This window comes from Glandiceps talaboti, chromosome 7 (assembly GCF_964340395.1).
Source record: "Glandiceps talaboti chromosome 7, keGlaTala1.1, whole genome shotgun sequence".
Taxonomy (NCBI): Eukaryota; Metazoa; Hemichordata; class Enteropneusta; family Spengelidae; genus Glandiceps; species Glandiceps talaboti.
This window is the reverse complement of record NC_135555.1, coordinates 11,688,746-11,715,826: the sequence shown is the minus strand read 5'-3', so window position 1 is coordinate 11,715,826 and position 27,081 is coordinate 11,688,746. Positions and strand designations below refer to the sequence as shown.

The 27,081-nt window shown below is 35.3% G+C and overlaps 1 protein-coding gene and 1 long non-coding RNA gene across 2 annotated transcripts in view; one reads left to right on the top strand and one right to left on the bottom strand.

Moving 5' to 3' along the window:
- LOC144438338 (uncharacterized) overlaps window positions 1–27,081 on the bottom strand; it is a 302,136-nt gene that overhangs the window by 6,724 nt on the left and 268,331 nt on the right. The gene's annotated exons all lie outside the window — the stretch shown is intronic.
- LOC144437293 (sodium-dependent multivitamin transporter-like) lies at window positions 12,328–24,073 on the top strand. Its single transcript, XM_078126217.1, has 15 exons — window positions 12,328–12,455; window positions 13,817–14,036; window positions 14,135–14,252; window positions 16,501–16,568; window positions 16,876–17,027; window positions 18,116–18,253; window positions 18,760–18,845; window positions 19,495–19,542; window positions 19,827–19,891; window positions 20,202–20,290; window positions 21,087–21,229; window positions 21,888–22,041; window positions 22,408–22,513; window positions 22,793–22,932; window positions 24,019–24,073. The coding sequence occupies exons 1-15, from the start codon at window positions 12,328–12,330 to the stop codon at window positions 24,071–24,073; spliced, it is 1,710 nt and encodes a 569-aa protein (XP_077982343.1).

The window sequence follows — 27,081 nt, the reverse complement described above, 5'->3', positions numbered from 1 at the left end:
TTTTGCAACTCTACATATCTTCATTGTATAAAATGATTTATTTCATATAATTTGTTTGGGCCATGAAGGAAGATTAGTTCTGCTGAACTATATTTCATGGTCCCCACCAATTATACTTAGTTAGATTTATGAAATGTAAATACATGTACTTATTATTATGGTGAAAATAAATTATTATTATTATTATTATTCTCCCTGTACTCATATCAGCTGAAACACACAAATTTTGCTGAAAGACTGACTGTTTTCACCTTCCATTGACCAATAGAAATATATCCCCTTGCACTAGAGAATTATGACGAACAGCTTCATGGGCTGTATATGTGATTTATTTATATCTGAAAAACGTATGGATTTTAAACCGACAGATCGTTGGTCTGTAGGCGTCTCAAAGGGTAAAATTTTGAAAGTGAGTCCCTGTCAACAATTTTGCACGCACGCACGCACGCACGCACACACACACACACACACAGACATACATACATACATACATACATACATACATACATACATACATATTGATACGAAAAAAAATGTGCCACCTAGCCAATGTCTGTGTCTAGTCGTTAGCTAAATTCAGAAAGAATCAAATCTCCGTGTCTTTTTGCCACGTTGATAAACCAAAAGGTTTCTCAAAGTATGATTTTGTCCAGTCATCAAAGTAACATTATCTTTTAATCATACCATCTAAAACTTTTCATTTACATGTACACGTATTTCACAATCGTTGAATTGTATCACCTAAATCACAGACAGACTATCTCACACAATCCTTATTGTCTGAATTGTCCTACAGGATATTAGTATTCCGTATTTTGTGGATACCAAAACGGATGAGATAACATTGTATTCCGCGAAGAAGAGATAGTATTGTATTTACTTCCAGAATGCGTCAGACTATATATTATGGTATCGAAAATAGAAAAAAAGAAGGATAGAACGAAGTTCAATAGTCAGCTTTTACGATGGAGGGTAGGGATTATGTCGATTTAGTGGTCAAGGAATGAAGTCACCACTTTTACAAATGGTAAAATTTTGAAAGTGTCCCTGTCAACAATTTTGCATGCACGCACGCACATACATACATACATACATACATACATACATACATACATACATACATACATACATACATAAGTATATAAATACATAGAAATGCATAAGAAACTTGTGAGACAGTCCGAATAAATAGATGCAATCCGACGTTTCGAATAAAAATTCTTTTTTCAAGTTATTGAAAGGCAAGACATATTAGGTAAACACCTGAATATATCTGAATGTTATGGAACAGAACGACACCCGCGTACCCGCGCGTGCACTAACGGTTATACGTGTGGAAAGTTCTAATAATATTCGCACGCACCAAATAGAACCCAATAGAACACGCCTGGAATATAAAATAAGCGTGATTAGCCTGGGAATGATGTGAATAATCTATTAATTCCAAGGGATTCCAGCGTTCCGAGACGGAAAATGATTTCCTCTTCCTTCAACATCAATAGTTTCTCATCGCCACATACATACATACACACGCATGTACAGACGCACACACACACACACACACACACCGTCGCACGAACACGCACAGACACACAGTCATCGAACTAACAATACATTATCTTTTAATCATACCACCTAAAACATTCATTTACATGTACACGTATTTCACAATCGTTGAATTGTATCACCTAAATCACTGACAGACTAGCTCATACAATCCTTATTATCTGAATTGTCCTACAGGATATTAGTATTCCGTATTTTGTGGATACCAAAACGGATGAGATAACATTGTATTCCGCGAAGAAGTGATAGTATTGTATTTACTTCCAGAATGCGTCAGACTATATATTATGGTATCGAAAATAGAAAAAAGAAGTTCCATAGTCAGCTTTTACGATGGAGGGTAGGGATCATGTCGATTTAGTGGTCAAGGAATGAAGTCACCACTTTTACAAAATGTATGTATTATTTGAACATAATTAAATCTCGGGGCTGTCGTTCACCTTGTAAATTTGGAATATTTCTTGCGGCTTCACCGCAATAATGTAATCGTCATTTACTTAAATATGAATAAATATTATTACCTATACATGTATGTAATTTCTCAAACCTCCATTTGAGTGTGTAAATGTGTATATAGGCTTTATGGCCTCTTTATGTGTACATGACGAGTTAGAGGAAAGGGAAATTTATTCGTGAACGTGAACTATATATATAAAAGGGCCTATACAACTTTTCTTATCATATGATGAAATGTAATACAACTTGCTATATGTCAATTGCAAGATACCGTGTTAAATTGCAAGATACCGTGTTAAGTGTTACTTCATTTGTTTACTTTCCATGTTTATAACAAGTTCCCACTCGTCAATGCTTAACCACATGTCCCTAGTTGTAGATATACAGATTGTGACGTCACGACATTATTAATATAAATTAGCATAACAATACCGGTCGCATGATCTATCGCTAAAGGGCGCGCCGGGCGTAAGCTTCCAATCCCTCTGTTTACATGTAAACATTTGCTGTTGATAAATTATACGGCTGGAGAAGGCTAATCACATGGAACGTTGTATATGCGCAGGCGCACATACGCGGGCGTGCAGGTGTTGCTAGGGAATACTATGCAAATGAGTAAGACAAACGGCGCAGGGACAAAGGATATATCACATGACTTCGTTGGAAAATTAAAGTTTAAATCCGCTAAAACATAAAAACAGGTGGTTGATATTGACCGATCATCGTATAGATAAAAAGCAGCGTCAGTGGCTTTGTTCTGAGGGGTCATATTTGGTTGACAGGTGTAGAAATTACAGCGATTTTCACGACATGATCGTTCCTTCCGGGATAGTTTTTTAAACCAAACGACACGGAATCTAGTATTTCCAGTAAACAACGTCAAGTCGGTCCGATTTATAACGATCAAATTGAAGAGGGGTGTATAAAAGACAAATTAGTATGTAAAAATACCTGGTGTTTGTTAGCTTTCGTTATCCGATCGTCGAGATCGTTCCCTTATTGAATCTGAGCATATAGTTATCAATTTTAGCACTATTGTAACTGTCTGTCTAGAACAATATATATTATTTGATTTTTAAATAAAGAAAACGAATTTGAGGAATTAAATTTTTCCTGGATTGACGACTTATTTTTGATAACAATTGTAGATGTTCATAAGATGGGGAAAATGATGAAGCGTAATCAGAAACGTATGAATAGTGACAGTTAAACTATTTGTGACAATTAAGTCCATTTTGAAGTGTATTTGAAAGACTGGGTTGGGGCCATCTTCAAAATTAATTGGCCCTCTTATTGGATTTGTAAGTGCTGGGTAATTATTTGCTGACGTAGTGACCGTTACACACTGTCTGTACAAATGCCATGCTTGTACACAGTATAACGAAGTAAATATTCTAGCCAAACATCACTGCTTTGCACTATTCCAATGAAGATTAATAGTCATGTTGAATAATCGATATAATAGTTTATAAATTAAATAATTTATAGGTTAGAAGCAGTGATTTGGGAAATGCAAGATATTAGTTTTTATGAACAAAGTGGTTAATGTGTATATAGTTCGTAAAGTCTCAAACTTCTGGCCTCCTTTTATTCACCCATATATGATCAATTCTGAAACTTACACGTTGTAAGGGAGCCTTCTATAATTATAAAGTGAAGGCCAGGGCAATCAATCAGTGTATTTTGTGTAAAATGTGACCCTTCCCAATTCCATTTTCTAAAAAGTGTCTCCCCAGTTTCCTTTCTCACCATGACCCTCCTGCATGTTCATATATTTCAAAACACATTAGGTTAATATGCCGTCAGCTGTGAAAAGGGACCCAAAGTAAGAAACTCAAATGGTAATGATTCAATCCCACCATTGCCATCAAATTCATAATTCAGTTTAATTTTGAAGTACAGTGATGAATTATTCACAACAAGATTGCACCACGAATCACACCATGGACTGTGTTTAAGACTGTTTCTAGGCGTTCCAAGGTAAGATTATGACGATTTCAAACGGTCTCTTGAATAGTGGTGACATTCTGTAACTGAGTGAAATTGCTGGAACTAGCAGAAATGTTAGAAGAAGGAAGTTTTACCCATTGGATACAAATGAAATATTTGCTCAACATGATAATTTCATTTTTCACAGAGATGTATGGTAATTTTACTATTAACCAGAGTTGACGAGGATCTGATATTAATTGTTTGCAAGTGTACAGTAAATCACCGCGTAAATGAATATAGAGCAAGTGTTTTTTTTATTTTCATTTTGATGGTGAACATTTCGTTTGTACATAAAGAGTAGTGTACTGTGTCATATGTCATGGGGTGGTGGGTGACGTCTTTATCATCCCTTCCCCGAAGTGGAAAGAGGTGAGAAGAGCGCCTACAACGGCTGATATTTCAGCCTAATAAAATACATGTATTCATATCTAACATATATACTTTAGTATTAATAATTTTATGAATGTATATAGATAACGCTCAAATTTAGAAATACAATACAATACAATACAATACAACACAATACAATACAATAACACAAACCTGGACATTAGAAAATCAATTCACGTAATTTTCATAACAGTTGTCTTCAAGTTTAACATTTATGTCAAGATTAATTTTGTCAGAGAACGTTTATTAAAGTCAGTCGAGAACAATATATATTCTTTACTTTTGTCTTACAAATAACAACGAGGAGCCAATTTTTAATGGATTGACGAATTCATTGATTGTAAATAGTCAATAATGTACTGCTATTGAAATAGATTAAGCAAATTATTTCGTTTTTGTACAATATCACTTTTGTAAGCTGTTAATTATAGTTTTAGTACGAGATAGAATGACCAAAAGTATATAATTAGACACTTAGTTGAAAGATGTTTAGCAATGATGTCCATTTTTAAACTGAAAAATGCATTTCAAATATTCGGATTGTGGCCATCTTGAAAATTGTCCGCCGTATTTGAGTAGCTAACAATATTCGCTGACATTGTCTATATTAATATAGTGCCGTCAAGATGGTGGAAATGTGAAAACATATCTACGGTTATGGTGAATATTTGACATTTGGCTCCTCAAATATTGTCATTTTAGCCGACTTAACCAAATTTATTGTCAGCAGTATCGATCTAGCAGAGATGGCAAGATAGAGGTGAACATGTCTATATATATCCAACATGATTTGGGTCATTTCTGAATCAGTGGCTCGACCAACATTTGTAAGCAGATTTCAGTTAAATGTACTTTTTCTTGAACATTTCGTGACTTTTGAGAGACCTAAATTTTGGTGCATCGGCAAACGACATTCTTTCTCTCCTACAGTTTATAGTGCACCATGGCCCAGTGGATGTGAGTAATCGACTCGTAGAAATTAAATAAACAAATGCCACTTAAATTTTGACAATATCAAAAATTACCTGGATGAAAACGTTCTAAACTGACAGCGCACAATTGCATATCAGACAAGTCTGCCATTTCTTATTTACACTGCCTAAAGTTTCTGACAATGTACACAAATGCCAACAGGTCTGTTCAATATACATCAAAGACAGTACTGTATTGACATATTTGTCATTATTTGGAAGAAAGCAGTAGAATCCACGTTTCCTAGTGGAATACCCTACATGATTTTCGAGGGGAGGGGGGAGGTCAAGAAACAAATATTCCCCGATGTGAGGTATTCCATCTGCGCCCGTTTGGTTGTGAGATTATTTTGTTATGGCTCTTTCATACCAAAATGATTGATAGTAAATAAATATCAATTTGTATCACTCCGCATTAAAATATTGTCGTTTCCATGTACGTTTATAAATACCAAGGTCACAGGTTATGATTATTGGCACTAAGTTTCACACGTCATTTCTTTGTTTACTTGTCTGTCAAAAAATGTAATAAGTCATTAGAGAACAAAAATCAGCTACATGGCTTCGTTGACCTGTTTGTACTGCATATTGGTAAACGTTCAGTCATTATCATCTACTGGACAAGCGATATGTAGGTCCGGCCGTTCCAATCATGTTATTCAAGCAATAAGTCTATAAATACATCAACTTACTACTACAGGCAATCAATCAATAAATCAATAAATCAATAAATCAATCAATCAGCAATAGCTATATATAGACATGACTCTCAGTCGCGTATTGATATGGAATGTGGGATAATATCTAGTTCACACTTGTCAGACACTATAAGCCGTGAGAAATATAGTTTTTGTAGTGGAGCATATATATTCGTGAAAAGCACACCATGTCTTCGAATGATGTTACTAAATTTGGAGCGGTGGATTGGGTGATATTTGTTGCTATGTTACTGGTTTCAACAGCTACTGGAATTTACCATGCGATGGTTAAAGGCGGGCAACAAACGACTTCAAAGTAAGTACTAATTCTTAGATAAAATGGTCCAATAATGAAATTTATAATCGACGTGAATTAAAATATGAAACTTTTGTAAACGATATTGATCTATACTCGTCGTGGAGGTCTGGTATATTCGTATTCTGGGCAGTTGCAATTCGCTTAAAACGTTAACCCCATACATACATACATACATACATACATACATATTGATACGAAAAAAAATGTGCCACCTAGCCAATGTCTGTGTCTAGTCGTTAGCTAAATTCAGAAAGAATCAAATCTCCGTGTCTTTTTGCCACGTTGATAAACCAAAAGGTTTCTCAAAGTATGATTTTGTCCAGTCATCAAAGTAACATTATCTTTTAATCATACCATCTAAAACTTTTCATTTACATGTACACGTATTTCACAATCGTTGAATTGTATCACCTAAATCACAGACAGACTATCTCACACAATCCTTATTGTCTGAATTGTCCTACAGGATATTAGTATTCCGTATTTTGTGGATACCAAAACGGATGAGATAACATTGTATTCCGCGAAGAAGAGATAGTATTGTATTTACTTCCAGAATGCGTCAGACTATATATTATGGTATCGAAAATAGAAAAAAAGAAGGATAGAACGAAGTTCAATAGTCAGCTTTTACGATGGAGGGTAGGGATTATGTCGATTTAGTGGTCAAGGAATGAAGTCACCACTTTTACAAATGGTAAAATTTTGAAAGTGTCCCTGTCAACAATTTTGCATGCACGCACGCACATACATACATACATACATACATACATACATACATACATACATACATACATACATACATACATAAGTATATAAATACATAGAAATGCATAAGAAACTTGTGAGACAGTCCGAATAAATAGATGCAATCCGACGTTTCGAATAAAAATTCTTTTTTCAAGTTATTGAAAGGCAAGACATATTAGGTAAACACCTGAATATATCTGAATGTTATGGAACAGAACGACACCCGCGTACCCGCGCGTGCACTAACGGTTATACGTGTGGAAAGTTCTAATAATATTCGCACGCACCAAATAGAACCCAATAGAACACGCCTGGAATATAAAATAAGCGTGATTAGCCTGGGAATGATGTGAATAATCTATTAATTCCAAGGGATTCCAGCGTTCCGAGACGGAAAATGATTTCCTCTTCCTTCAACATCAATAGTTTCTCATCGCCACATACATACATACACACGCATGTACAGACGCACACACACACACACACACACACCGTCGCACGAACACGCACAGACACACAGTCATCGAACTAACAATACATTATCTTTTAATCATACCACCTAAAACATTCATTTACATGTACACGTATTTCACAATCGTTGAATTGTATCACCTAAATCACTGACAGACTAGCTCATACAATCCTTATTATCTGAATTGTCCTACAGGATATTAGTATTCCGTATTTTGTGGATACCAAAACGGATGAGATAACATTGTATTCCGCGAAGAAGTGATAGTATTGTATTTACTTCCAGAATGCGTCAGACTATATATTATGGTATCGAAAATAGAAAAAAGAAGTTCCATAGTCAGCTTTTACGATGGAGGGTAGGGATCATGTCGATTTAGTGGTCAAGGAATGAAGTCACCACTTTTACAAAATGTATGTATTATTTGAACATAATTAAATCTCGGGGCTGTCGTTCACCTTGTAAATTTGGAATATTTCTTGCGGCTTCACCGCAATAATGTAATCGTCATTTACTTAAATATGAATAAATATTATTACCTATACATGTATGTAATTTCTCAAACCTCCATTTGAGTGTGTAAATGTGTATATAGGCTTTATGGCCTCTTTATGTGTACATGACGAGTTAGAGGAAAGGGAAATTTATTCGTGAACGTGAACTATATATATAAAAGGGCCTATACAACTTTTCTTATCATATGATGAAATGTAATACAACTTGCTATATGTCAATTGCAAGATACCGTGTTAAATTGCAAGATACCGTGTTAAGTGTTACTTCATTTGTTTACTTTCCATGTTTATAACAAGTTCCCACTCGTCAATGCTTAACCACATGTCCCTAGTTGTAGATATACAGATTGTGACGTCACGACATTATTAATATAAATTAGCATAACAATACCGGTCGCATGATCTATCGCTAAAGGGCGCGCCGGGCGTAAGCTTCCAATCCCTCTGTTTACATGTAAACATTTGCTGTTGATAAATTATACGGCTGGAGAAGGCTAATCACATGGAACGTTGTATATGCGCAGGCGCACATACGCGGGCGTGCAGGTGTTGCTAGGGAATACTATGCAAATGAGTAAGACAAACGGCGCAGGGACAAAGGATATATCACATGACTTCGTTGGAAAATTAAAGTTTAAATCCGCTAAAACATAAAAACAGGTGGTTGATATTGACCGATCATCGTATAGATAAAAAGCAGCGTCAGTGGCTTTGTTCTGAGGGGTCATATTTGGTTGACAGGTGTAGAAATTACAGCGATTTTCACGACATGATCGTTCCTTCCGGGATAGTTTTTTAAACCAAACGACACGGAATCTAGTATTTCCAGTAAACAACGTCAAGTCGGTCCGATTTATAACGATCAAATTGAAGAGGGGTGTATAAAAGACAAATTAGTATGTAAAAATACCTGGTGTTTGTTAGCTTTCGTTATCCGATCGTCGAGATCGTTCCCTTATTGAATCTGAGCATATAGTTATCAATTTTAGCACTATTGTAACTGTCTGTCTAGAACAATATATATTATTTGATTTTTAAATAAAGAAAACGAATTTGAGGAATTAAATTTTTCCTGGATTGACGACTTATTTTTGATAACAATTGTAGATGTTCATAAGATGGGGAAAATGATGAAGCGTAATCAGAAACGTATGAATAGTGACAGTTAAACTATTTGTGACAATTAAGTCCATTTTGAAGTGTATTTGAAAGACTGGGTTGGGGCCATCTTCAAAATTAATTGGCCCTCTTATTGGATTTGTAAGTGCTGGGTAATTATTTGCTGACGTAGTGACCGTTACACACTGTCTGTACAAATGCCATGCTTGTACACAGTATAACGAAGTAAATATTCTAGCCAAACATCACTGCTTTGCACTATTCCAATGAAGATTAATAGTCATGTTGAATAATCGATATAATAGTTTATAAATTAAATAATTTATAGGTTAGAAGCAGTGATTTGGGAAATGCAAGATATTAGTTTTTATGAACAAAGTGGTTAATGTGTATATAGTTCGTAAAGTCTCAAACTTCTGGCCTCCTTTTATTCACCCATATATGATCAATTCTGAAACTTACACGTTGTAAGGGAGCCTTCTATAATTATAAAGTGAAGGCCAGGGCAATCAATCAGTGTATTTTGTGTAAAATGTGACCCTTCCCAATTCCATTTTCTAAAAAGTGTCTCCCCAGTTTCCTTTCTCACCATGACCCTCCTGCATGTTCATATATTTCAAAACACATTAGGTTAATATGCCGTCAGCTGTGAAAAGGGACCCAAAGTAAGAAACTCAAATGGTAATGATTCAATCCCACCATTGCCATCAAATTCATAATTCAGTTTAATTTTGAAGTACAGTGATGAATTATTCACAACAAGATTGCACCACGAATCACACCATGGACTGTGTTTAAGACTGTTTCTAGGCGTTCCAAGGTAAGATTATGACGATTTCAAACGGTCTCTTGAATAGTGGTGACATTCTGTAACTGAGTGAAATTGCTGGAACTAGCAGAAATGTTAGAAGAAGGAAGTTTTACCCATTGGATACAAATGAAATATTTGCTCAACATGATAATTTCATTTTTCACAGAGATGTATGGTAATTTTACTATTAACCAGAGTTGACGAGGATCTGATATTAATTGTTTGCAAGTGTACAGTAAATCACCGCGTAAATGAATATAGAGCAAGTGTTTTTTTTATTTTCATTTTGATGGTGAACATTTCGTTTGTACATAAAGAGTAGTGTACTGTGTCATATGTCATGGGGTGGTGGGTGACGTCTTTATCATCCCTTCCCCGAAGTGGAAAGAGGTGAGAAGAGCGCCTACAACGGCTGATATTTCAGCCTAATAAAATACATGTATTCATATCTAACATATATACTTTAGTATTAATAATTTTATGAATGTATATAGATAACGCTCAAATTTAGAAATACAATACAATACAATACAATACAACACAATACAATACAATAACACAAACCTGGACATTAGAAAATCAATTCACGTAATTTTCATAACAGTTGTCTTCAAGTTTAACATTTATGTCAAGATTAATTTTGTCAGAGAACGTTTATTAAAGTCAGTCGAGAACAATATATATTCTTTACTTTTGTCTTACAAATAACAACGAGGAGCCAATTTTTAATGGATTGACGAATTCATTGATTGTAAATAGTCAATAATGTACTGCTATTGAAATAGATTAAGCAAATTATTTCGTTTTTGTACAATATCACTTTTGTAAGCTGTTAATTATAGTTTTAGTACGAGATAGAATGACCAAAAGTATATAATTAGACACTTAGTTGAAAGATGTTTAGCAATGATGTCCATTTTTAAACTGAAAAATGCATTTCAAATATTCGGATTGTGGCCATCTTGAAAATTGTCCGCCGTATTTGAGTAGCTAACAATATTCGCTGACATTGTCTATATTAATATAGTGCCGTCAAGATGGTGGAAATGTGAAAACATATCTACGGTTATGGTGAATATTTGACATTTGGCTCCTCAAATATTGTCATTTTAGCCGACTTAACCAAATTTATTGTCAGCAGTATCGATCTAGCAGAGATGGCAAGATAGAGGTGAACATGTCTATATATATCCAACATGATTTGGGTCATTTCTGAATCAGTGGCTCGACCAACATTTGTAAGCAGATTTCAGTTAAATGTACTTTTTCTTGAACATTTCGTGACTTTTGAGAGACCTAAATTTTGGTGCATCGGCAAACGACATTCTTTCTCTCCTACAGTTTATAGTGCACCATGGCCCAGTGGATGTGAGTAATCGACTCGTAGAAATTAAATAAACAAATGCCACTTAAATTTTGACAATATCAAAAATTACCTGGATGAAAACGTTCTAAACTGACAGCGCACAATTGCATATCAGACAAGTCTGCCATTTCTTATTTACACTGCCTAAAGTTTCTGACAATGTACACAAATGCCAACAGGTCTGTTCAATATACATCAAAGACAGTACTGTATTGACATATTTGTCATTATTTGGAAGAAAGCAGTAGAATCCACGTTTCCTAGTGGAATACCCTACATGATTTTCGAGGGGAGGGGGGAGGTCAAGAAACAAATATTCCCCGATGTGAGGTATTCCATCTGCGCCCGTTTGGTTGTGAGATTATTTTGTTATGGCTCTTTCATACCAAAATGATTGATAGTAAATAAATATCAATTTGTATCACTCCGCATTAAAATATTGTCGTTTCCATGTACGTTTATAAATACCAAGGTCACAGGTTATGATTATTGGCACTAAGTTTCACACGTCATTTCTTTGTTTACTTGTCTGTCAAAAAATGTAATAAGTCATTAGAGAACAAAAATCAGCTACATGGCTTCGTTGACCTGTTTGTACTGCATATTGGTAAACGTTCAGTCATTATCATCTACTGGACAAGCGATATGTAGGTCCGGCCGTTCCAATCATGTTATTCAAGCAATAAGTCTATAAATACATCAACTTACTACTACAGGCAATCAATCAATAAATCAATAAATCAATAAATCAATCAATCAGCAATAGCTATATATAGACATGACTCTCAGTCGCGTATTGATATGGAATGTGGGATAATATCTAGTTCACACTTGTCAGACACTATAAGCCGTGAGAAATATAGTTTTTGTAGTGGAGCATATATATTCGTGAAAAGCACACCATGTCTTCGAATGATGTTACTAAATTTGGAGCGGTGGATTGGGTGATATTTGTTGCTATGTTACTGGTTTCAACAGCTACTGGAATTTACCATGCGATGGTTAAAGGCGGGCAACAAACGACTTCAAAGTAAGTACTAATTCTTAGATAAAATGGTCCAATAATGAAATTTATAATCGACGTGAATTAAAATATGAAACTTTTGTAAACGATATTGATCTATACTCGTCGTGGAGGTCTGGTATATTCGTATTCTGGGCAGTTGCAATTCGCTTAAAACGTTAACCCCATTTTTATTTTCCCTTGAGGAAGGGCTATTTTACGCGTTTGTCTGTCTGTCAAGTCTAATAGTTGATTAATATGATTTTGAATCGTCAACAACAAATCTTATGTACCTCCCGCCTTAATAACACATCTGGTGATTTTAACACCCAGGCATGTCATGAAAATGACAGCCATTTGATTTCTTGCTCAACACCCTGGCTTCTGTTCCCGCGCTACACATGTACTAAGTGCACGTGCGAATAAGTCGAACTTTTTGTTCTCTTTTGACCCTCTATACCATGTGGTAAAGTACTATTACAGGCCATTGTTGTGTTTACGTAGATACGACACCATGTTGAGACCTTACCGGGGAAGATAAATTGTCCAAGTCGTATATCATGCCTTGCAGACTCGTACACCACACTCTATCACACAGAGTTATGCATTCACATAAATTAGGTTGTAGTGACATTTAATACACGAGTAGGCGTTCTGGTTACGGCTCAATGTCAAAGTGGGGATTGTACCCTACAATCGCTCACAACCCTCACTTGTTTCACTAAATTGATCATATTCCCAAGTCCTTGTAAACGGTAGCATCTATTTTAACATATTGTAACAATTACAGTAGAGGGAATGAACATTTCAAAAATGAACACAGTTGTGCCTAGCATTGGATTCCTTCAATGCTGCTGGCAGCTTTGATTTTCACTAGCATCACAAATAGTCTTTTCATAGAACAAATGAGACGCACATGGTTGTGTATAGAACATCCAATCCCATATTTATTGCGAATACATATAAATAGCAAAGGACACCCTCATTAAAACATGCCATATGAACAAATAGGAGAAGCCAAATTATTCATCATAGAGGGCATTTATACGTACCCTATTTATGTCAAACTGTTGACCTAATGTTTGACATGTACAGGATTAGTATACCTTTAGCGATTCACATGTCAAATTCAGTTGACAAGTTGATTGTTATGAAAATACCTAGGTGAATCTCTCTTGCGATACCATTATTGGGTTACAAATTATTCTCATAAACTTATTAATCTTTAAGCAGAATGCAGCCTAGTTTCAGATCAGTCTTGCTCAGACTTCTACTCAGATAGCTATTAACTACTTCAACAACCTTGCCCTATATATGCTTTCCCTGACAAAACTCATATCATCTACATAAGTTGACTTCAAAATCAATTTCACAATTCACTTTTATAGATATTTGGTTGGAGGTCGCAGCATTCCATGGATACCGATAGCTCTGTCATATTTCGTATCCTTCACCTCTTCCATTTCCGTTATGGGATTTCCAGCTGAAATATATGTCCATGGAATACAGTTTGCTTTCTTGCTACCTGGTTATGTATGGGGGATAATGCTGGTTGTATACTTTTTCGTCCCTTTCATCCGTACTTTTAATTTCATCAGCATTTACGAGGTAAGCGATCTGAACAGTCAGCCTATAAATGATATACATAATAAAGTACAAAAAACAAAAAAAACGTCTGGTAATTTTCATCTCTGTTTTTTTTTCAGTACCTAAGTTACCGTTATCACTATAATATTCGCATTATAGCAGTTATATTTGGAACGATCTCTGCAACACTCTTTATGAGTATTACAATAACAGGTCCTGCTCTAGCCTTCAAAGCCAGTAAGTACATAGAATTATTCGAATCTTGGCAAACGTCCATGAAAGTACTCCACGAGCTCAACATCTGCTCAATTTGCTCAATTTACTCGTTCGTTAAAAAAAGAAGGGGTGGGACACTTTGGTGTCCTTTTTTGTCGTATGCCTGGAACCACATCGCCCTCGTTCACGGACGCTTTCTGTTTTGGGCAAACGTACCTGTGTTTGTTTAATCAGTCAAATGATGTTACGTTTTCTCCTTCATTCAAAGTGTATATTTTGAAGAGACACAGATATGAAGACTACTGTTTAATGATCACTTTTGCGTAATTTTATGAAAACAATATAGACCGGAATCAACTGTTTGTTCGAGCCTACCGCAACTCTTCGGCACTAAATATTCATTAAAGTAAAATATTACCAATTGCGTTTTTTGTTTATACAGTATTTCCCTCGCAAAAGACGGGACGTTTCGAACTTCATTTAAAATAATATGCTGTTTCGGCAATCTGTTTTAATGTCCTGCAAACTTCATATTGTACTGCAACACGCAAAAAATATATCTCACCACAAGAGGGCAGCAGGTGGTATCACGCTTAGCGAGAAAATTCATTGGTCACATGATTTGAAGCGTCCTGATTGGTTTATCCGATGCCGTGTCCTCCGTATACCCTCTGTATTACTAGGAATGCGTTTGAGCTCGAGCACGGCAAGCAATGCGTCAGCTGTCGCGAGCGCACTAAAGCGTCGATTTTGCACCATGATCATGTTCCATTAAAAGCATTACAGACTAAATATATCCGTATACTTTCTGCGATTATTAAAATGTTTCATTTTTTAAAAGACCAGAAAGTGTATAAGTACATAATATTAATTTTTAATCATTCCATTTCTGGCCTTATACCCAAAATAACAAGTATGTGTAGACGTGTATATAACGAGTTTAGTAAAATATATTATAAATAAAGAAGTAAGTATGTAAATGTGATTCATAGCTAACTTGGGCCTTTATTACCTGTATATCATTATCATTTTCGGATTTCACCAGAAGTGTTGCCTCTTGCCCCTGATCAGTTGCTGTTCTTCTCAATCCATTTGACTGTGTGTATAATAGAGGTATCTCTATTGTTTGCGTGTGAAGGTGTGTTTCAATATTTAATTTCATGCATTTGGGACGGGACGGGGCGGGGGTCAGGTATATGTAACACATACGCATATCACATTTGACATTATATCAATCATTCGAGCTCGCGATCGCGCAACCAAACAGAGAAGAAAATTCTACGACCGTTGGGGACACTATTCAATCGCTACACTCCATGTGACAACGCAGCGTCCTGTATATTCTATATATATTCCAGCGCGATTCGATCGAGTTTAAATATTTCTCTGTGTATTATAATTATATATTAATTATCGATTCAAGATACTGAAATAATTATAAACAGGAACTTGACGATGTTGTCTTTATTCATGTTATTCAATATTGTTATAGACACCAGAATTGTTGCCTCATGTCCTTGAACTAATCTGAAAACTTCAAGGTGAGGATAACCTTAGAGTGAAAGGTGTTTATTTATTGATAATGTGTAATGTAATGACAGGGGTGTTCATAATAATTAATTCCTCAGTCAAGGAAAGCATTTGTACATTATGAATTTGTAGTGCAATATTAAATATAAACATAAGAAACGGTACTATGAAGTGATGACACCCCCCCCCCCCTAATTTGAGCGAGGGCGCTAAATTCTCAATTTCCTGTTTGCAGTATTACTACATGTAATTTAGTACGGCGACTTTGATTTTGACAATTAGATATTTCATTTCTCAACACCATTTCATGAGACAACATTCTATTTGAGAATTTTACCGTACATTTAATCTTTCAGTAGACCTTCTATTTGATAATGACACTTTCCAGTTGGCAATGGGTTCGTCTTCTGTTGTGAAATTTAATTCACGACGTGAAATGTGCAATAGTAATACAGAACGTTGAAGAGTAACATTGCATGTTTGTTTGTTTGTTTGTGAGATACAGTGTAGAATGGCATGTTGAATTCATTTGTCTTATTGTAAAATAGAAAGTCAAATTCTCATGACAAACGAAATTTGAAGTACCATATAGAAGTCACATGTCTGATTGCAGTCGGAAAGTCAAAGTATTAAATTGTATGTCGTAACTTTGGCGTGGTTATACCGGACGGCATATAGTGCTAGTATAAGAGGAAAGACTCATACATATATTAATCCTATTTTATGTTTTACTTAACAGTTCAGGGTATTGACCTTTGGCTAACATCTTTAATAATTGGTATTGTCTGTACATTTTATACAACACTGGTAAGTAAAGCATTTACCTAATAACTGCTCCTGCTCTGGTTTCAAGCATGCAATAATTCTTTGATAAAATGCATGCATATATGATCGTAATGCATGGATCACATGACTTTTATGACGGGAAAGCATAATTATCTAAATACATGCATCTTGGTACCACATCGTTAGAAATGTGAATAACAACTCTTTTACAGCATATGTCTGTGAGAGATTTATAAGTGCAAAATAGATGAGCTGCACCATTTTTTGTGACACTCCAAAAAGGTATATACTACGTCCTGAAATGTTGCATATATTTCTTTCAACATAGGGTGGCATGAAAGCTGTGATTTGGTCTGATGTCTTTCAATTCTTTGTCATGACGGCTGCCGTGATTGCTGTATTTATCCTTGGTATAAAAGAAGCTGGTGGCATGGAACATGTACTACAATATTCAGAGGAGCAGGGGAAACTACATGTTGAGTAGGTTTATGCGCAATTCCCATTGTGAATTAAAGCATAACTTTAGGACGCAACCACTTTTGTTCGATGATTCAAACTCTTCGCTGAAAGAAATTGTGAAACACAGAATGTACTCATTCCCTACATTATGATACACATTTCGTAGGTTATTGATGAGTTTTCCACGGCTGTGACACACACAAAACTCGATCGAATACACACACGTTACAACAGGAGAGACAAGAATTTTGCTGACATTACTACCAAACCGGAAGACTATATAGTTTCAATTATCGACAGCCTGATATTTTGTTTTACATCTCACACAACTGCACAGACAAAATACAGACACTGATAAGGCTCAAGCACATGAAATGTTACAGTTTATCTCATTGTGAACACAAATATTAAAATAAAGTTGTCAGACGAGTCCATGTTTTATACAATAAAGTTGATTTGTGTTTACAGTGAGATAAAATGTGTCATTGTAAGTGCTTGCAAGCACACTATCAGTGTTAGAGTGTCAAGTTGTCTTGACTTTTTTGCTATTGTTGCCGCTGAAATTAATGGAATTAACCATGGTGTGCGCAGGATCTAGGACGTTCCATGAAGTCAAGACGCCGCTAGATTATAATTTTACGTGTTCGAATCCTCAGTGAGTGAGTGAGTGAGTGAGTGAGTGAGTAATGAGTGAGTAGCGTACTGCATGTATGTGCATTGAGCATGCTGACTATTAGATTGTATATTATAGGTTATGTATTTGCGCACAACTAGTATTTAAATAAATCATATTTTAGAAGTTGTTTTTTTTAGGAATACGAATACAAAATATAATCTGCGTCTGAATACAGACTATATATCAGTGTATGCATTTTCATTTATGGAATGTGTAACAAAGATTTTGTGCCAGACGTTAACATCACATGGTACCGCGTAATTAAAATTTTTATAGTCACTCTGGTTTGATAGTTAGTAGCACATAAATGCATCTATACATAATAAATTGGGTAACATGTATGTAGTCGAGCTTCAAATTCCAGTACGGCAAAATAAGTTGAATACATGTTCAGGTTTTAGTTCAAATATTCATGCTACTCAATGTTGTACAGTTTCAGTTTGGATCCGACAATTCGTCTGACATATTTCACTATGTTTATCTATGGTGGATTTTCAATGATAAATACCGGTGTCGCTCAAGGTTCTGTACAGCGTTTCCTAAGTGCCAAATCTGTACGTGCTGCTCAAAGGTGAGTATTACAAATATCTTAATATTTTCTTTAAAAAAGATGCAGAGCAAAATGAATTGACTGTATCACTTTTGTGACAAACTGCAGAAGAAGCTAAAAAGGAAAGCATTATAGAATTGTCAGTTTGTGAGATTCAACAGTGGCTCTGTCCTAATATGAGAATAAAACTACTATTGGTGCTAACTGTCTTAAGTCAAAGTTAAAAACATAGTAATGTACATATGTTGTTTATATTAACATTTCAAGGGTAACTCCTGATGCTATCGATTGTGAAAATAAACACATATATATTATTAAAATGTCACATGTCACGACTCTAAAACTATGTGCAATATCTTCTTAGGTTTATGTAACTTTAAAAAAATGAATATTGTTTTACTTAAGGCAAAACTCGCCTCGCCTCTATTATGTCTACCATCCCTTGTGTATTTAAATTATCTTAATCGATGATCATTTTAGTACTTGAAGTTGTATGTTGACCTAAACTATTTATATTTATGAAACAGCTCCCTCTTGCTGACCCTCCCAATGTTCTGGTTATTCTATGGCACCACAATGGTGATTGGACTTGTGTTATTCACGTACTATAATAGTAAGGGCATTTCTTAATTGATTATTCAAAATAATATAATCACGAGGTAGTACTACTAGTAGTAGTACGGCAATCCCATAAAATATTGAATGAAAGAAATCTCATAAATATAAACAAGATTATTGTACACACAAAGTCATATACAACCATATATATATAATAATATGAGAGAGAGAGAGAGAGAGAGAGAGAGAGAGAGAGAGAGAGAGAGAGAGAGAGAGAGAGAGAGAGAGAGAGAGAGAGAGAGAGAGAGAGAGAGAGAGAGAGAGAGAGAGATTCTGACAAACGAAACGCAGGGGGAAATTATTATTAATATTAATTGCACCAATCAGGGCGACCTCGTAAAGAATATTAATTTCGTTGTTATATGTTAGATAGAAATGGATACTGCATACTGCATACTGCATGTCGCATAGTAGATATTATATGTTCTTTTATAATTTGAAATTGTTGATACAATACAACGAGGCGCTATGCTGTATACACGAATTACTATGTCTACTGGAGCTTTAGATACAGACATGTAATATAATCACTGACACGCCTTTCATTTAGTTTCCACACTAGGTGTGACGGTTAATTAGATCATGCATCGTTCATAACTTGTTTACAAAAGATGAAGACTATTAAATCATGTTTTATTTTTTAGATGACATAGGCAGTTTAAAGGCGGCAATCAATACAACATATCCACCTGGTGAGTCCCTCGTTTTGCAATACCTATTATGTATCCCAAGAACCAATTTTATACCAGACTTATTTATTATTCTTTCAAGGAATTTGCTGCTCGTCTCATCTCATATCAAATTACGTAATCTAACAATAAATGAGGATGAAAAAGGTTCCAGTCAACACCACGTTCTTACCGGATAAGGGCAATGAAAAAAAGACACGTTTGGCGAATTCGAATTCATATACAAATTGAATGAGGAGTGTATGCTAGTAATCTAATGTTGTAACAATGGTATAATTATATTACAGGTATGTTACCTGAAGGTCAAATGGACAGTGCTATTTATGAACCAGATTATACATCGGCAGATCAGGTGATTATGTTTGTTATCAGTGCTAGTGATCTTTTGTTAAGCTTTTCATACACCAGGCTTGCATTGTTGGAAAGATCATACGACCTCTGTTCGGCAACAGTAGAACGTCACAACGAAAAGTAACCTTCGCTTAAATGGGACATTTCGAGGGTGAAAAGGGGTATATATATATACGTATTCGGTTAATAAGCTGTCGTGATACATTATCTCCATGATAGATAAAAAACGTGAATGGGTAAGACTTGGAATCGATTGACAGGTTGTTTAATATTCGCTTGTATGCCATGTGAATATTGTATATTGTTATTAGATAATTGTCTACTTCATAAGTGCAAAACTTGGACAGATACCTGGAATACAGGGATTGTTTATCTCCTGTCTATTTGCCGGAGCAATGAGGTGAGAGTTAATAAGTAAACATACCTACATTGTTAATAATTATAAACATTTTTCGTACATATAAAATGGTAACATGACATCTGGACAACTTCCCTCAAGTAACTAACCCATTGACAGTTGTCCTATAGGAAAGATGTCATCTCCCAACTTTAACTACCACCACTCTATCGAATGACAAAGCTTTTGTTCTTATCAGCAACGTGTTAGCATATATATGGTGAAGTCAGTTGGTCAATATTTTGAGGAATTTCTAGTTTTGTGATATTGTTCAATGTTGATATTGGACGAGATGTGGGTATTTGTTTGGATTTTTGATTATTAAAACAACTTTACTATATTTTTACCTGAAAAGGGAAAACAAAAAATATATATAATGAAAGGTTTGTTATTGTACGTACAGGAAGGCATTAGTCTATGGGGCACCACCTCAATCTAGTTCAATGCGAATTTGTATACTATTATATTGGTGAGACTTGGAAACAAATTCGGGGTAAACACAAATAATCGTTTTTAATTACAGGTAAACAGACACACGCACTGACCAGGCTTAATGTAGTGATTAATTGTGTTGATAAAGTATCACTTTCTTAGGTACAATATCAGACACGGGTCCTTCACGAGTAGGATCATATTGTAAATTTACTTTTCAAACCAAAAATCGAAAATGATGACCATTTTTTGACATTATATACAAAAACAGAGCTTAATCATTACAAAGTGTCATTTTAATAAAACGTAACGAATATATAATTTGTTGCAAAGCTTAGAACGTTAACTTTCTTTTACCAATTTACAGTTCCATATCATCAAACTTGAACGCAATCGCAGCTATGATTCTTCGTGATATTGTAAAACCATGGCGCCATCACAGGTCAAAAATCTCTAACATCCCTGTAGTAGGAGACGACGCTTGGGACACAAAAATATCAAAATTCATATGTAAGTGGCTGAAATTATGTCTATATCAATATCTGTATAGACTGAAGTAAATAGAAGTTAACGATGAGAAGTGAAAACACCCACATAACTTTATACCACGAGTATTTTCCGACTGGATGTACAAAGATATTTTGGGATGATATAATTACGTGTAATATAAGGCCGAAAAAGAACTTGTTTGGCTCCGGTTATCCGACCCAAACTTTTTTTTATACATTCGAGAATAAAGTCGCGAAAATAGTGAAGTCTCATCTGAACTAGTGGATGTGGAAAGTGATATCAACTTAAAAAGACAATATAAAACTGTTCTTCCAATCCGTAATGATGAGAAGAAACAAATAACACGGAGACCATATGGAAAATAATGGATAACATAACTACCTGAACTAGACCACACACCAAAAGTAACATAAACACTCTATCTACTCCACCTATTCTAACATTGGAATCACACAATTTTCTTTAGGCCTTAGTTATAAAATTTCGAGAAAATTAAGTCCAACGTGGAACGTTTAGAATACTATTAGCATTTCAAATAATGAAGAACGATACTGAGGAACGGATGACGTAATTGCACTCAGGAAGACCACCCAGAAAATACCGCCTTACTTTCCTTCTGGTCTGCATTTTTTTTCTATTCATTTACTTGCTGTTTCAGCTCTTGTATTTGGTATTGTGGCAACATCACTTTCCCTGGCTATGCCATACTTGGGAACACTCGTAGAGCTAGGGGCCTCGTTTATCGGAGTTTTCAGTGGTCCTATAGTCGGCATCTATATTCTTGGAATGTACTACCCAAGATCTAATACATGGTATGTTTTGAGAATTGATTTTATATATTATCTTCTATATCTGTCGATCTGTATATTGCCAACATCAGTTGAGAAGTCAAATCTCACACACACACACACACACACACACACAGACAGACAGACAGACAGTCACGCTCTCTCGCTCTCTCTCTCTCTCTCTCCTCCTCCTCCTCCTCCTCATCATCATCATCATCAACCTTATATTGCATAAACTTCAATGGGAAAGTTTACTTTATCACGTAACATTTCGTTCGACGTTTACTGAAAGAATAAAGAATTCTAAAGTTATTTAGGTGATGATATCGATAGCTGACCCATTTAACAGTATTGGATGGGCTAATCTTTAGTTTACTGTTTATAATTTAGGGGTGTTTTTATTGGTCTTCTCGGAAGCTTGACATACGGACTTGCCACTGCTATTAGTTCAACCATAGGTCGTACAACAGGGCAACCACAACCTAACGCATTAAACGTAAGTCATGTGATCATCCTCATCAAATATCAGAATGATTTACTCCTTATTAGCGAAAAGATACGCTTTAGCCTTGATGATGTGAGTGGCAGTCAACGTCATAAATGGAATAATTCCTCTTGTATGGGAAATAGTCTTTGCACCACCATGCATTCCCTGTACATGAAATTACGAATGCTGCAAAGTATGAGGGAAAGTACACAACACATTATCTATATTAATAATAATAACAATAATAACAAACACACTAGTGAAATTATTTCTGTTTATCATACACAGATTACACTTTATTACCATCTTCCTGTAAACACCCTCACTATGATATTAGTCGGTCTCATTGCCAGTGAAATCGTCCGCTGTATAAGTGTTGAAGAAAGAACCAGAAATGTGAATCCTGCGTTGCTGGACAAACATGTCAGGTAGGAGGATAAATACAGCAATGGAATTTCTAGCCAATCCATATATATTACAGAATTCTATTTTGTGCGGCTCTTACTAATACCCCTGACCCGGGCCTTGGTTCACCTTGAATTCTGTCAGACTATACTCAGTGATTTATTACTGTTGCTTTTAACTAAGCAGTACCTCAACGTTTCAAACTACACGTCTCGACACTTCACTACACTACAATTTTCGTGTACTGTATGGTACATGTTGGGGTAAATTAAAGTGAGTTTCTTCGGTGGATTTTTCCATCTGTTCGTCACCCCCACCGGTAACAACCAATTGCAAAACAGAAGGGCTTCCCTATCATTTACTTCAAAAACACGCTGATTATTGTACATGCTTGATACATTTTGGGCAATTCTTATTGTATCAACTACCTTTGTACAGCTAGGTTAATATACATTTAATTGTATTTACTTCACATGTACAGTATCTGTTACATGTATAAGTGTCTTGACATAATTACAGCTATGTAAAAATATTACAATATACAGGCTTAGGGAAGAAATGGGAGCAGCAGAAAACAACAAATTCCAGACACTGTCATGCCATTGTAGAATTTAATTCGTCTTCGACCTCAATCCAACCACTTGCTCTTTTGAACACAATCATTCAAAGTGCAAGCCCCCATCTCAATTCCGATTTCAAAAACAAGGTTAAAATAGTCACTTTGGTATAACCTCAAATAGGTTTGACATTTCCAGTTACGAAATTACGTCATTTCTTTGTATTACCCTAAATCACACTCTAAAAGTAGTATCGTCATAAACTTTTGTGCATGCGCCCTCATGTGTTCATCTAATGTCAGGTACGCTACCAAATAAGGCCTTCGTATATGTTTTGTGGTGTAAAATTCTATAGCGAGTTAAAATTCAGAATTTCTTGGGTATTTTCCAAATGACGGTCACAATACATAACGCATTTTACCTGTGCCTTTTCGCTGAAATATAATCATGAAGTGCACCTTCAAAGGCACATCGCAAACCACACCATAAAGTTTGTATTAAACCGTTGATGTTTATACACACGTCTTTTACTCTTGCATTTCGTCTTTGTAGGACAAAATCTCCGAAAGAAGATAAGGAAGATTGTGCAGTATCTCTTGTAAAATGATCGATGACCTAACACTCGCTTGAAAGAGGGTAATCTGCCACTGTGGTGAAAATTTACAAACTGTCATTTTTAAACACTCCCTTATGAAGAAATATGCAATGGAATACAGTTTAAATTCATTGGCTTCATCCATTTACTATTATCTATAATAAGGAAAAAAATGTTTGGTTCCTGTAACCCGACTCAACTTATTTTTTTTTTACTTTCCACTATCGAAAACAATCGAAAAAAAATTGCAAAGTCACGCGAGAAATAGTGAGATTTGAAGATGTCATCGCCTCGTGTGACCCATAACGCAAATACCATATGGAAGGGCTCTATATAAACAACGGGAAAACATAACCTGAACCAGAATAAAAATGTTATATATAAAAAGTTATAAAAAAAATTAAAATCCTGCCTACTCGCCCTTATTTTGAAATTTGGAGTTAGCGGAACCACACATTTTTTTTTGCTTTGGCTAAAAACAACCTACAGATGCGCCCTACAAAAGCGCAAATATTTTGGATATACTTCATACAATTTTAGAGACAATAGACTATTTAGTTGAAATTTTGATCTCATAAATTTGCAAAAATAACCAATCAGTATCAAACCGATCAACATATACGATGTCTACTTATTGGACAATTTTCAGTGAATGTATTTTGGGTTGTCTGGTCTAAAATATAAATATTCCAGTTACAGCCAGTGCAGCTTTAAATGAGTAGTGGACATATTCAATATAATTTCATTTCCAAAGACAATAAAACAGAATATTCACTCTTCTGGATACATAAAGAATAAGTCCATATTACATGTACTTAAATAACTATGCAATAGACCATTCCAGATTGCAAACAGGAAATTGAGAATACAGCGCCCTCGCTCAAATTGGGGGTATCCTCACCTCATAGTACCATTTCTTAAGAGCGTTGACCCTAAGTGTAAAACAGGGATGGTTCTCGTATGTTCAGACATCGAGGAAAAAGCAGCAGTGCTCTATGATTAACCAAGTAACCTATACCATGTATACCCCCAATGTACACACAGGCAGGAAGTAGAGTGCCACCATTTTGGAAAAGCCTATACGATTCATAAAATATTTTGATGTACATTTTTAATAATACACTGGACTCTACCTTTTTGTATCCGATAGATAACTTTAAGTTTATTGAATGCCCTAAAGGAATGACATGAATGATATGATTAGAGTTCAGACTTGTGTCTATTTCGTGGTGTCTGGCCCAATACAGGTCTTCGAGAACAAAAGTGGCACTTACATACCACACATGTATGTATGTATGTATGTTTGTATGTATGTATGTATGTATGTATGTATGTATGTATGTATGTATGTATGTATGTATGTATGTATGTATGTATGTATGTGTCTGTCTGTCTGTCTGTGTCTGTCTGTCTGTATGTCTGTCTGTCTATGTCTGTCTGTCTGTATGTATGTATGTATGTATGTGTGTCTGTATGTATGTATGTATGTATGTATGTATGTATGTATGTATGTACGTACGTACGTACGTACGTACGTACGTATGTGTGTGTGTGTCTATCTATCTGTCTGTCTGTATGTATGTGTCTGTCTGTCTGTATGTATGTACATATGTATGTATGTATGTATGTATGCATGTATGTATGTATGTATGTATGTCTGTCTGTCTGTCTGTCTGTCTGTCTGTATGTCTCTGTATGTATGTATGTATGTATGTATGTATGTATGTATGTATGTATGTATGTATGTATAAAGCCATCAACGAACTACTTAAGCTTCTCAAAAAGTGATGGCATGTTTATTAAAAGTCTGTTGACCTGCCTTGACACTAGTAGGATTGATTACTCGTCAAGACTTGTTTACGTTGCATGTAAACATGTGTTTATGTAAGTCTGTCAGTATTGTCAGTATCAAAATTGACATAGTAGATTGACATGTGACTGTAGTTTGTGGTAAACATGTCCAGTGTAAAAGGACAAGGTAAACAACCATATATATACCCTCTGGTATATGGACAAGGTAAACAATATTATATATATATATATATATATATATATATATATATATATATATATATATATATATATATATATATATATATATATATATATATATATATATATATATATATATATATATATATATATGTGAATATGAGTGTCTCGCTGGAGAGAACAGTGCTCGATGCAAATATTAGTAGCAGAGCATTATAGACTTAATTCAAAAGAATAAGGATGTAGTAAGTCGTTACTCAGAGTTTCACGCTTTGAGTGATCTTCAGACAACTAAATTGGGATTGTTAAAGTCGGTTCATACACTTAATGTTTGTATGTATATATTGCGTAACAAGATGGTCAGACTAAACTTTTCCTTACGGGGGTTTACTTCTATAGTTGGCGAGCGATATATATATATATATATATATATAACTCGGTGAGTATCAATCTGCTATAAGACAGTGCTCTATACCGCAGTGGCAGAGCGTAATAGTTTTGGTAGTACTGGAACTCTTTCTTGGGTGTAACTCGGAGTTTCACGCATATTGCGATCATCAGACACTCTGAGGCCTACTCTCTGGGTGTGCTGTATATATAGAGTGTAGACAATAGAAATACCATCACTATTGTCTGTGTCGGTGGGTAGGTGTTGTATGTGTGGAGGTGTTGGTTGTTATTGTGTGGGTTATTGGGTGCGGACAAGTAAGTGTTGGCGGGTTGTTCCATGTTGGGCTTTGATGTTCCGTTAGTTAACGGGTTTAATAGTTTAGGTGATAGATGCTCTATTGAAGTTGGACAAATAAAACTTATTCTCGTGTCGGCATTTGGATATCAACTCAGTTCTTTTGTTTAGTGTGGAGCTTTTGTCTGCTTTAATAATAGTTAGTTTTTCGGTTAAACACAGGTTGCATCGTTTTGTTTTATTGGTGTATGCTTGGGCTTTCTTGTTGATGGACCAGGATACGGAAAAAGGCTCATTGTTTCTTTTCAGTTTCCAAATGTGTTTTGATAGTTCTGTGCTGTTT

Bases quoted from the DNA above. Each gene is read 5' to 3' on its own strand.
- LOC144437293 (XM_078126217.1), top strand. From the start codon at position 12,328: ATGTCTTCGAATGATGTTACTAAATTTGGAGCGGTGGATTGGGTGATA. The intron at 12,456-13,816 runs GTAAGTACTAAT...TCACTTTTATAG, and splicing joins GGGCAACAAACGACTTCAAA to ATATTTGGTTGGAGGTCGCA. The intron at 19,892-20,201 runs GTGATTATGTTT...TATTGTTATTAG, and splicing joins ATTATACATCGGCAGATCAG to ATAATTGTCTACTTCATAAG.